Raw genomic sequence first — 12485 nt, forward strand, 5'->3', positions numbered from 1 at the left:
ACAACAGGATTCTGCACATTAATATCAACTGCTTCTATGCATATCTTTTTGATTAAGTTTTGCTATTTGCTGTAAATTCTTAAAAGGCCTGGCCAAGCAAAGTTATATACAATTTTCTGTGTCACATTTTCTCTAGAAGGTTATAGAAAACTAGCAGCAGACCAAAGTAAGCCAATACAGGCCGAAGGTAAACTCCATGGGTAACGTAATGGGAAGAGAGCCCAGATTTGTACCAAGGAGGCTGGAAATGTTTGTGAGGAAAAACGTTTGAAGAAAGCGTTTCTTATTCCAGTTTTCATCCTGCTCACACATCAACATCACGTGCATTGCAGCCATGTGCCTATAGCAAGAGACTGACGCATCCCTAACTCAAACAAACAAAATCATTGATCACAGTTCCCTGTAAAATAAAAATATAAGCTGCTAGATCTTGGGGATGTTTTTCCACTTGAATTTTGTGCCTGGGTCCTCCTTTGGTGAAATCCCTATCAGAAGAAATAGGATTAAGCCTTTCTTTAGCCAGAGAAGCGACTACACTGCCATACTCTTTTTAAGTGATATGACAAACATGAGTATGATGCTGTTCACCCTTGGGGCTTCCAGAGTTTTATGAAGGAACCAGCAAATAAAGATCCACTGCTCTGTGCCTATGCTGCCTTAAAGTTTCTTCTTTGGTTACAGAGCAAGGAAGCACCTCACTGAAGTAGCCTGTGTGTTCTGCACAAGATTAAAAAGAACTCAACATGCATTTAAAGGTAGCGAAATAGGTAGTGGACACTACCTAAGCGGATCAGTGTTACTGAGCAAGCGCTTAATGCTACCAAAATCATTACATAAACTCTCTGCACAAGCTAAAGGAGACTAACCAAAAGAGAAGCCAATTTAGGTTGAGAAAATTGCTTTAAAAACAGAATCCTTCTAGCACCCAAGAGGAATTGGTTTTGCATTTTGCATTTGGAGAAGGCATTGTTCTGCTTTCTCCAAATATTTTCACGTTTATTCAAATATTTTAAGGAAACATATAACCAAGATTATTCAGACCCCTCCGCCCCCAAGTCAAACTGATGTTGTGAGCATACGATCTAAAAACCTGTAAGGCGTCTCTTTGCTCACATTGGAAAGCTATGTGAATGTCTGTGTGCCTGTGTGTGTGTGCACACATAGGGAAGAGGGGAAGACCTCCTTAACAAGTTCCTCGAGCAAGAGGGAAGGAAAGAGACTCGAGTATGCCAGGGCAGCATGACAGATATTTGCTGTACCTGCCGCTCTAGGTCCCTACACTTCTATCTCTCTGCATCATAAAGCAAGGCTGACAATCTTCTTCCTCCCAGTCTTCCCATGAAATTGTGCTCACATTTGTTTTCTGCTCCTGACACTTGTGTCATCTCCTTAGCTTTAGAGTAGCACTAGGCAAGAGTTTAAACAAATGGCCCCAAGAACTATAACTTAACTTGATGGAATTCACATAATCCCTTTGAGTTGTGAAGATCCCGGCCTCCCCATTTCAGCAAAAACAGAGCCAGAGCAATACTGAACAGGAATGTCGGACTCCATACAGTCATTCATAGCACAAGAAGCATCCATGAGGCATGTTGACCTCTCTCCCTAAGCCAAGTTGAATAATTTGCCATTCCACTTAGCTCTTCTCTACATCACCCCCAGAAGAACTGTGTTTTAAGTCTTTTCAGTACCGTTAGTTTTCACAAGCAAAATACTAAGATCAGATATGTTGGTTGTTCATCAGTTTTGCAGATAGTACAAGAAGCTAGGAATTAATGTAATGATTCCAAACTAATAGAAGAGATAAGACTACATGCAGGGTTTTAAATTGATTGTTTCGGAATAAGAACCAGTCAATTTGCCCACTAAGCTGCGCAGCCCTTTAAAGGATATTTCTAAGCCTCAAGCATCACCTGTATTGCTACAGGGAAAAAGAAATAAAATGTATACACATAAAAGGAATTGCAGTAAATACGCAGAAAAGAGAAGAATGGTGACAAACATGCTAGAGAACATCAAAAGAAAACACAAAGAGTGAGATAGGGAACAACAGTGACTTAATAGGAAAATTTTGAGCAATTGCTCCAAGTGGTGTCCAGAGAGAGCTGCTATGCGCTTTGTGCTGGCTCTCCTTGTTTCCAGCTGCTAAGTTCACATTGAAAGAAGCTAAAAATACATTAAATACTTTCCAAATACTATTTTCCCATGTAAGCAATTGGTATAAGTTGCCACAGAGATGATGTTCTCTTGCCAGTGAGAAGGGAAATAGTATACAACGCTGACAATAGAAGTTGTATTCTATGAAATCTATTGTCTTGGACAACATGCAGTCCAAAATATGAGAAAGTTTGAAAGGGCATTATTTTAGCTACAAGAATTCCTGACTATTCCCCTCTTCCAGTGAGGCAATATATGAAAATGATACTTAAAGATGAGGTTTTTATCACCCGTGAGAAAAGGTATACACTGCACTACTCAGAGGTATAATATGTGCAACATTTATAGCAATCAAGCTTTGGTATTTCAATGAGGAAGAAAAAAAGAAAAGAGTGGCAAACGTCTACAGTTTAGGTATACCGTCGCCTGATAAACTAAAATTTCACAATGCTGCAGATTTAAAATACAAATGTACGTGCTTAGCATTCAGGACTCTCCTTGACAGTAAATTCAGCTCTATACGAAAATAATGGGCGGAGGGGAAAGGTACACAACACACACTGAAAAACATCCAGTTCTTTCTGTTAAATGTGAAGTATAACAGGGTTTTTTATGACATGCCTTCCTCCAAAAATAGCAATGATTCCACTGCTCAACTCCCACACACGCCCCAGCTTGACTTTTTGACACTTAGGACATTACACATTCTCAGTCCTGAGGAACGATCCAAAGTTTGGGGAGTCAAGAGGACTGTTTCCATTGCCCAGAACCCAAACTACAGAATATGAAATACAACAATACCTAGGGAGACAAGCAACTCCGATTTCTTATAACATTAAATCTTCTTCTAAAGCCAAACGCAATAGATTTTTTAGGAATTCTGAAATCCAGAGCTTTCCCCAGTTTTGGAAAGATGCTGCAAGTCACAGCAGTGATAATCTGCCAATTACAAGGCACATGTGTGAGCAAGACTTTTTTTGTCTTCCAGACAAACAAGATTATACAGCCTACTCTCTTTGTGGAGATGAGGCAGGGGAAGTGTTAAGATTGCAGCTGCTACAGAAGTGGAAGCTGCAACTCCCTTGGAGCTTGTACCAACTGTGTAGCATGCCATTAAGGGATGTTACTGTACCACAGATACTGTTCCATTTTGGGTTTTTTCCTGAATGAGACAAACCTGAAGCTTTGGCCTGCTGTAGTTAATGGAAAGTCTTGCAACACATCTTGAAATATTCCACCCAAGTTCCAATTCAGCTCAATATCCTGCCTATCAGAAGTTCCTACTTAACTACTTAGAGAGGATTCTTGAATAATACAGCTTTCCTTCACGTCTTCTGTGACATTCAGTTTTGAGATTTATCACATTCCTATTGCCCAATCATAATTTATTTTATATATAAAAGAGGACACATGGTGAAGGTAAGCTGGAATCACAACCATTTCAAGTACCCTACATCTGTAAGGAACTTACCTTTATGAAATATGGGTTTTTTAGTAGAAAACCTAACACCCCTTATAACAATGATCTAAATTTCACTAAAAGCAAGAAAGGACGTATCAATACTTTAGGGTAAGATATACTGTACTATAGCTTGGCTTTCTTCATTATGCTGAAGAAACACATCTGGACGATGTATTTATTTTATAATGTTTAATAGAAAATAGATGAAGTTCAAATGAAAACACTGTTTAGACTATGTCAACAGAGCATAAAACTAAATGAAGTGATTCTGTATTGACTATAAAAACATATTTGCTAATAGTAAAGTTACTAATGGTTATCTATCAAGATCACAACATGAAGTAATTCTGCATCTTAAGAACTGTGTTAAAGCAGCAGACACATGAAGTTAGATGTAATTTTTTGATTTTGCAAAACAGCATCATGCAGTGAACTTTATTGCTATTTTATCATTAGTGTAAATAATTAAAAAAAAAAAAACACACACAGAGGAAATCTCCAGCTCACTTTTTTTTTTTTTTAAATTGTAAGTCACCAAAGGGCTTTCCACTAAGACAGCCAATGCTCACTTTATACTTGCTAGCAAAAGAAAATCAAATAACAGTATCTTGTATACCGAAACAACTGCTTTGTTACAAAGGGAAGGATTCAGAAAACTAGAACAAATGACACTGCTATAAAAACTACAAGCCTTTTAGGCTCAGTTCAAAGACTTAAGCATTCTTCTACAACAGACTGAAGTTTTAAATTCATCTCAGCAAACCAATCCACTAATAGGCATCAGTCATCAACACCTAAGTAAAGATCTGCCATTGAAACAGCTTTGATGTGATTGAAGACTCGCACACAGTTGTAAGTATGACAGAACAGCTTAGCTATTAAAATGTTTTATCTAGCAAAGAACTGTTCATCCTAATTGTCTGAAATACTCTTTGAACGCTATTATTGCAAGGCTACTTCACTACACAGCACTTTAGTACATAGCCACTTGACTTATATCTTGAGATCCAGCACAACCACATCAAATCTTGTTAGAATATTTTCTCACACATACTTTTGTCAAGAGACCAAAACAATAAAGCTGACTGTCATTTTTACAACGAGTTGCTTAGTTAATTCGATACTGAAACGTACTGGGATTCATTATAAAAGCTGCATGCAATCAGCCATTTCTATCAATCTTTCTTTTTACTGCACTAATAGAATGAATCCTACTAACCACATCAGTTGAAATGGGTTGGCAGGACTGAATGGAAGCTATTCCTCTGCACCGAGCCCGACCTCTCACCACGAGCGGTGCAGTGGCAGGGGCTCCTTTAAGCAGCACTGTGCAGCCCTGGCCCAGCTCCAACACTGACCATATGTCAAGCTGACAGATAAGAAGCCAGAGACAGTCATCTGAAAACAACTGTATACTGCCCCGGCCACCAAGCAGCGAGGGTTTCTAGGCCTACCTCATTACTCATTTCAAAGCCAATTTTAAACACACCAAAAATAAACACACCTGACAAAAAAAAAAAAAAAACAAACAAAAAAAACCACACCACACAAGCACAAAGTCATTATTAGAAAGGCTATGCAATGATACACTCTATTTCAGGAAGTTTCCACTGAATATTGTAATTCATCACCAGAAACATTAATCGGAAGATTAATAACAGTTTGTGTCTATGACATTTTTCCTTCTCCATTATATTCACAGTGTGTTAACAATTTGCAAAAAGGAATCAAACATACCAGCAACTGCCACCAAGATTACATTTTACAGAATCAAACAAAATCCTATTGATTTAATACCTCAAATGAAGAGTGATTGGATTTTTACCCTGTATCTATTAACGCATCGTAGAGTTCATCAGTTTTTACCATTACTTTTGTTACCAGGAAGTATGTCATATCAATTCCTTGTACGTAGGCAAACATTATCTACCGACTTTTATTCCAAAATTAGTAAGTAATCAGCACAAAGGAATAGCTAAAATTTACTCCAGTCCTGTATGCAATTTCCATAATTCCATATATTCCATCTCCATATTTCAAATTAATAAAATCCAGGTGAACTTACCTACAGTTTGGAGGAGGGTCTAATGTAATTTCTGCAAGTTCTTTCTGAATTCTTAAGAGGAAAAAAAAAAATATTATCAGGACTTTTTTGCAATATATTTCTTTCAACTTTATAAACATTTGTACAGCAATGAATAATAATAAAATATAACTCTTACAATTTCTGATGGAAAGCTGATGCTATAAGGTTTCATGGAACCGCTCAGGAAAATGTTGAACTAAAAATCAAATCTTTTCTGGAAAAATGAGCCTCCAGTCTGGGACAAGTTATGCCATGAGCAGCCACTTAGCAAATCCCACTTTTGCTATAGGTCGGGGTTCTCAGCTCCTTTGCTCACTTACTTACACAACAATTAAATGTCTCGTATACTCTCTTTCTCTATTTCTCCCCGGCCTATATGCCTCATAGCTCTTGCTTTCCAGAATATTTAACTTCTTAAAGTATCTCACACTAGCAGGGCAAAAAAACCCTTCAGAGTACAGTTGTGTCTCACCCTCACAGAAAGAGCCTGCCCTGGTCTTCTCCATAACCTCCTCCTAGGTATTGGGGGGCTGCTATCAGGTCCCCCCGAAGCCTATCCTCAAAAGGAAGTGCTCCAGCTCCCTGGCCAGGCTGGGGACCTGCCGCTGGACTTGCTCCAGTGCCTGCCTTCTTTGTACTGTGAGGCCCAAAACTGGGTACACATTATTCCAGATGCAGTCTGATGAGAGCTGAGTAAAGGGAGATAAATCACTTTACCTACTGACTGTGCTCCTGTTAATACAGCCCAGGAGGCAGTTAGCCTTTGTTGCTGCCTCACGTTGAGCTTGCTATCTGCCAGGGCCCCCACATCCTTCTCAGAAGAGCTGCTCCCCAGCCTGTATCGATACAAGGGGTTAGTCCTTCCCACATGCATGATGTCAAAAAACGTGTGGATGTGGTGCTTAAGGACATGGTTTAGAGGTGGACCTGGCAGTTAGGTTAACAGTTAGACTCGATCTTGGTGGTCTTTTCCAACCTTAATGATTCTATGATTCCATGTTACATTTGTCCCTGTTGAATTTCACGAGTTCCCTGTCAACCCTCTCTCGACCCTGCCTCTGCGTGTCATCTGCAAACTTGAGAGTGCGCTCTGCCATATCCTCCAGGTCACTGATAAAGACATGAAGCTGGGCAGGTCCAGCACAGACCCCGGCAGTACTGCATTCATTATGGGCATCCTGCTGGAGGTCTTCCTCCAGGCAGAGCAACTTCATTGTTAAGGATTTCTGGATATTCCCAGGCTGACGCTCCCATGCCAAGTCCTTGAATTCCTGATCTCTGCCACATCTGGCAATACGGGCTCTTTTCCATTACACCAGCGCCTGCGTGAGAGCTAGTATATCCCCCTCTAAAGAAATTTAAATATGCAGAGTAGGAGTTACAGAGTTCCCAAAGGAACTTGTAGGAGTTTACAGTTCCCAAAGACTTGCCAGAGTATGATGCCATAAGCAGGACCGTGATGGCCACCTTCCCTATAAAATACGCCCAAGGCTTTTTTATAGGCTACTTCAGTGCAAAAACATGAACATTTAGAAGGAGGAAGGAAAAGAAAAACAATTCAATGTACCCTCGGTATTTTCTTCTTCCCTTCTCCTTCATGGGATTCCACGTACCGGAGCAGATTGCTATTCCTACTATTCCCTACACTAAGAAAGAAAACCTGCACGATAATACCACTCAAATGCCTGAGATACGTGCTCAAGCCACAACCCAAAAGTTCAGGCCTGACCTGAAGTACACACATATTTTGTTAAAAATGACTGCCACCCATTTTGCACATAAATACCGGCAAACAAAACGGTTTATCAAACATTCTGGTATATTGGCATATATAACATAAAAATGGGCAGTTTATTCTCTATATAACGTTAAGATCCAAACACAATCTTGCATGCTAAGGAGTCTCACAGCCACTATCAAAATTCCCCTTATGCCACTATGAGTTGATTTTATGGCTATAATGAATAAATGAACCAAAGGCAGTAGAGGAACTGGCCTGAACCAGAAACTCCAATCCTTTATCATTCACATTCTGAAATAATTAGGACATATGTGGGCAAGATTTGTAGGTAGAGGTAATAGTCATTTACTAGACCAGCTGATATCATTGAAAAGATAAAAACACTCTTTCAGATGCTTAGCTTTTGTTCTAACCTCTATGCACCCCAACCCTACACGCACACACTAGTTAACTCCTGTAGAGGGAGAGAAACTCAATGTGTATTTGCTTTTTCTACTCATTGAAATATTTACATCTCCAATACACAGAATTTCCCCAATAAATATCTGCTTAATCAATATTTGCAGCAAGTCATTGTAGTAACACTGAAAATCCACCAAATTTTTTAAAAGGGAAAACCTGGTTAGTTAGTGAAGTCTAAGCACAACAAACATTGCTTTTAAAAAGTTACTCCATTTAAACAATCCTAACAGTTCATACCTTTTAGAAGGGAGATCTTACAAGTGTGGGAGATGCTTAAAATATTTCTTCTGTATATGACAAATTTCTACTGTGTTTTTGAAATTTATACTATCACAAATTCAAATCACTCAAAACCTAGGTAGCATGGTATCTTCAGTTTCATGTTTTATGGGTTGTTTTGCTTTTTCTGCCTTTTGGAAAGTTACAGAATGATGGCATTGAACTTCTACAGAGTCAGGGATTATTTCTTTGCTTTACATATAGTAGTAGGAGCAGTTAATATTTCATTGCATTACAGTGAGTCTGAGACACATCAAGAACGGATTGACAAGTGCAGCTTAAGTGCTAGATCAAAAACCATATATTCTTCCTCCTAAATCCTAACCCACATCCCTTCCATTCTGAAAACAAAAGGGTACAGAGCTCTCTCCTTTTCTCCCTCTGTTCTAGTTCAACCGAAAATTTCTAACTTCTAATGCCAAGAGCACTAAAATGGTCCTTTTTCAAGCTTTTCCTGCGATGGAGCAAACAAGAACAAAATACCTTTCTGCTTCAAGCGAAAATTGATCAGATGGTACTTTCTATTTATGTTTGAAAGTCCCAATTGCTTTTGCAAGCATCTAAGATAAAGAGATGTTTCATTCATGATTATTTTTATACAAAAAAGATACAACATATTAACATGATACTGTCCATCATTTGCTCCTCAGCAAGTTGCCCGTGTTTATTCTCCTACTCTGTAGCATCCCAAACTAAAATTAATATATACACCTTACACCTCTTTTGTTGCAACCTTAATTTACCTTGCATTCATGCTGAGAGCACATTCATAAACAGCTTCTGTAGAGCAGCTGACACACAATAGCTTGTTCACATGTCACAGCATTCAAAGTTACAATTAAATCATCAGACAACATCCCAGAGAGCCTTGCACTGATAGAGACCTCCAGTGTGCAAGCTGGCCTTTGTCTGCACGAGTTATTCCACTGCTCTGGCACTTGTTTCATATCTCCATTGAGTTGCCCTCAGAATCTGACATAGGAGAGGATGTGCCTCATTTCCTTCGCTGACCACAGAGGGTTCACCGCGAGAATATGTGGCCTCTGGCAATAAAACATTTTTTGCCGGGTCCTTTCTGGCATCTCTTTCTTTGGATTTTCTGCCTCAGTACAGTTATGTTTAGCTATGTCAGAGAGGAAAAAGGACTCTAAATTTATATATATATATATACACAAACACACAGAGTTTATATTTAAACTTATGACATACCGGTTTACTATATATTGGGGAGTGGGGTGACGGCAGAGGGAGAAGCCCTTGCTAGTAATCAAAGCCCTGGGCTGTACACATGGGACATTTAATTTGCAATGTCAGATCTGATACTCTTTGTTTGGTCTTAAAGAAGTCATTTGACCCTTCTGTTTCTCATATATATACATACACACATAAAAATATTTTTCCCCTCTATTTTACTAACAGAAAAGAACAAACATAGTTGCCTTCCAGTAATAGTGCAAAGGTTAATCTACCCCTAAATTCAGAAGCATGAAAGTACATTGTGGATTTCAAATATTATTAATTCTCACAGACACATATTTACTACTGTTCCAAGCCTAGGGGGACTGTGTGTCGCTTCCCTCAAGAAACAGTTAAAGTTCTCTAAAGCTAACAGAGAACTGAACATGTCGGAGGATTTCCCAATATGATTAACAGGAAAAGAAGAAAAACAAAGGACTATATGACAATGAGCTATTTTTACCACATCTACTTTTCTAAAGTACATGCCTCTTTACCCATAAAAGCCAGGTGAGCCAATACTCCATACTGAAGAATACGCTATTTAGAAAATACTAAGAAATGTAGTCACTGGTATGTATTTCAATCTTATGTAAACTGTGACTGAGCAGGAAATCGATCTAAAGACGGTTATATTCACACTGGAGGAAAAGAAATATTCTCACCTCCATACTAGATGCACAATAAATGACAAGGATATTTCTTATAAGAAAAAGCACTCCATATTTTGCTGTCATATCCAACATGCTAAATATCATTCCCAGATTCCTTGAAAATAGTGCTGTGAAAAACTTCTCTGAGAAAAAAAGAGAGAAGGGAACAAAAAGCTCATTTTTATTTTGTTGAATTTCAAACAAATTTAATCCATTACCTATTTGCTACTCCTTAAGTTTGGGACTTCTTTCAACAAAGAAAAGAAAAGATTACAACTAAAGTCTTAAAGTTCACAATTCATTGTAGGTACAGATATTTATAAAAAAAAAAATCCAGGACTGGACACAGGTTGACAGATTTTCAACGATCAACCTCAGGAGCCAAGCAAAACAATACATTTATTTGTTGAGCTACTATGTCAGCCAAGAATGGTTACACTTCTCTCAATCCAAAGGTCATGCTAAGATTTGCTACTTAAGAGGTAACAAGATGCCTGCTGTTTTCAAGGACAGCAATTCAATTCCGTGTCTGAACTGTAATTGTGATATGCAGCGAGTTTCTCAATCTTGACATGTTAGGTAAGAAAGGCTGCTATTTAAGGTGATGCCCTCTGGGTGAGGAAAATTGAAGGACCAGTACATTGTATGACATATGCTGTAAGCTATTACACCTGTATAGCAGCTAGTCCTGAAGGCATTAACAGGGAAGGACAGCATGTGATGGCATTCTGCCTTCTCGATGCCATCTACAGCAATGCTAACAGAAGAAACTCCGTATCTTAAAAACAAAATAATCTTACTCAAATATGAATTCAAGTGGTTTCATGTAGCCTCCATAATCAGATCATTTTGGAAAGCAGTAAGCCGAGGGAGTAGTATATTCATACATACGACATAGTAGCAGTTTACTTTTACACACGCAAAAGGCAGCACACTGCTAAATCTTGATTTATATAAAATCTAATGCTACTGAAAATTCTTTAAATCTGACTATATAAACATACAAATTAAAAGCAGAACAGAAGTATTCCAAATACAGATGCACAAATCTTCATTCTAATCTAAGATATACAGTAGGTATCGTAATGTAATCCAAAAATACTGTGACTACAATTCCATATGCATGAAAAAGCTTTCCAAGTGAGAAAATGTGACTTCCAAACTCAGGTTAGAATCCAGTCCTGTAGTCTGTGACTTTAGCTCGAGCACTACATTAACTTAGCTGGTGTTCTCTGCTCTAAACAGGAATTAAGGAATCTTGACCAAAGCCACAACTGCAGCACACTCTGTTGTTTGGGGTTTTTACTGATTTTAGCAGAGTTGACTCCTTTAACTATAATGGAGTTATTAGAGGGAATTGCATAGTGAAACACTTAAGTGAAGATTATTGTGACTTTAGAGTAATGCCATACCAACCCACAGAATTCAAAAGCTAGGAAAGAAGAAGTTGCTAAGCATATATTCAGTCTTTTTTCACTAGCACAGCTGAATTACTTCAATTTATTTCAGTTTTTAAAAGATCACTTTTTTAACTTGGTCAAGAACAACATTCCCATTGAAGGAGTATAGCCTTATTCCTGCACTATTTTTCCATTTTATTCATATTACTATGAAGATATTTTATATAGACAGTTTCTATAATACTTAGCACATATTGAGGACTCTATGCCATTTTTCCTTCCTTCATGTTTCTCCTCTCCTTTTTATCCTCTACTTTAATTTCTGATTTTCCTTTCTTGAGGCATTACTGATTTTTAATTAAAAAGCAAAGAAACAAAACCTGTAATAAGAAAACCTGGCCAGATTAAGAATGTTCATAGAAATGTAATCCCAATTCTAACACGGTGACAAACTACTGAATACTAAGGGAAAAAAAAAGAAGAAAAAAAAAAAGGAAAAAATGCTGTGATACTATTAAAAAACCCTGCTACTATAAAAACTATATTGCTGTGATCCTTCCACAAAGTGCTATGACAACCAGCACTCCCAAAATACATTTTTTTCAAAAATATTATTTGTTGTGCACATGTCTACAGAACTCTAATAAATCATCTCAGCTTTTAAAATGCATAATCAAAGGCTTTCCTTCAATATTAGTACACATGTGAAACTGGCTTTAGAGTCTAACTGGCAAACGTACTGATGTGAGCAACTGGCATAATTAGTTTCAGCAGAACCATAAGCAGATATGATTAAACTTTAAAAGGTTTAAGTAATTTTATCACTGTGAAATGCATGTTGATAAAAGCTCTAAGCTTTGAAGATACAAAGCTTAGATTAATAGACCAATTTCTGACATATCATTATTAATTTTTTAATAGGATAGTATCCACAGGCCCTTGTCAGAATTATGGCATCATTACATCAGGCATTGTACAAAGTTCAGAATACACAGACTCTTTTCTAAGG

The 12485-nt window shown here is 37.9% G+C and overlaps 1 protein-coding gene across 1 annotated transcript in view; it reads right to left on the reverse strand.

The window, feature by feature from the left end:
• Positions 1 to 12485, reverse strand: part of LOC309589283 (ubiquitin-conjugating enzyme E2 E2) — a 223943-nt gene that overhangs the window by 205350 nt on the left and 6108 nt on the right. Inside the window, exon 3 of the mRNA XM_082309267.1 lies at positions 5685 to 5735. Coding sequence (XP_082165393.1) covers positions 5685 to 5735 — 51 coding nt within the window. The remainder of the gene's footprint in view (positions 1 to 5684; positions 5736 to 12485) is intronic.

This window comes from Platalea leucorodia, assembly GCF_965183815.1.
Source record: "Platalea leucorodia genome assembly, chromosome: 1".
In the NCBI taxonomy this organism is placed as follows: Eukaryota; Metazoa; Chordata; class Aves; order Pelecaniformes; family Threskiornithidae; genus Platalea; species Platalea leucorodia.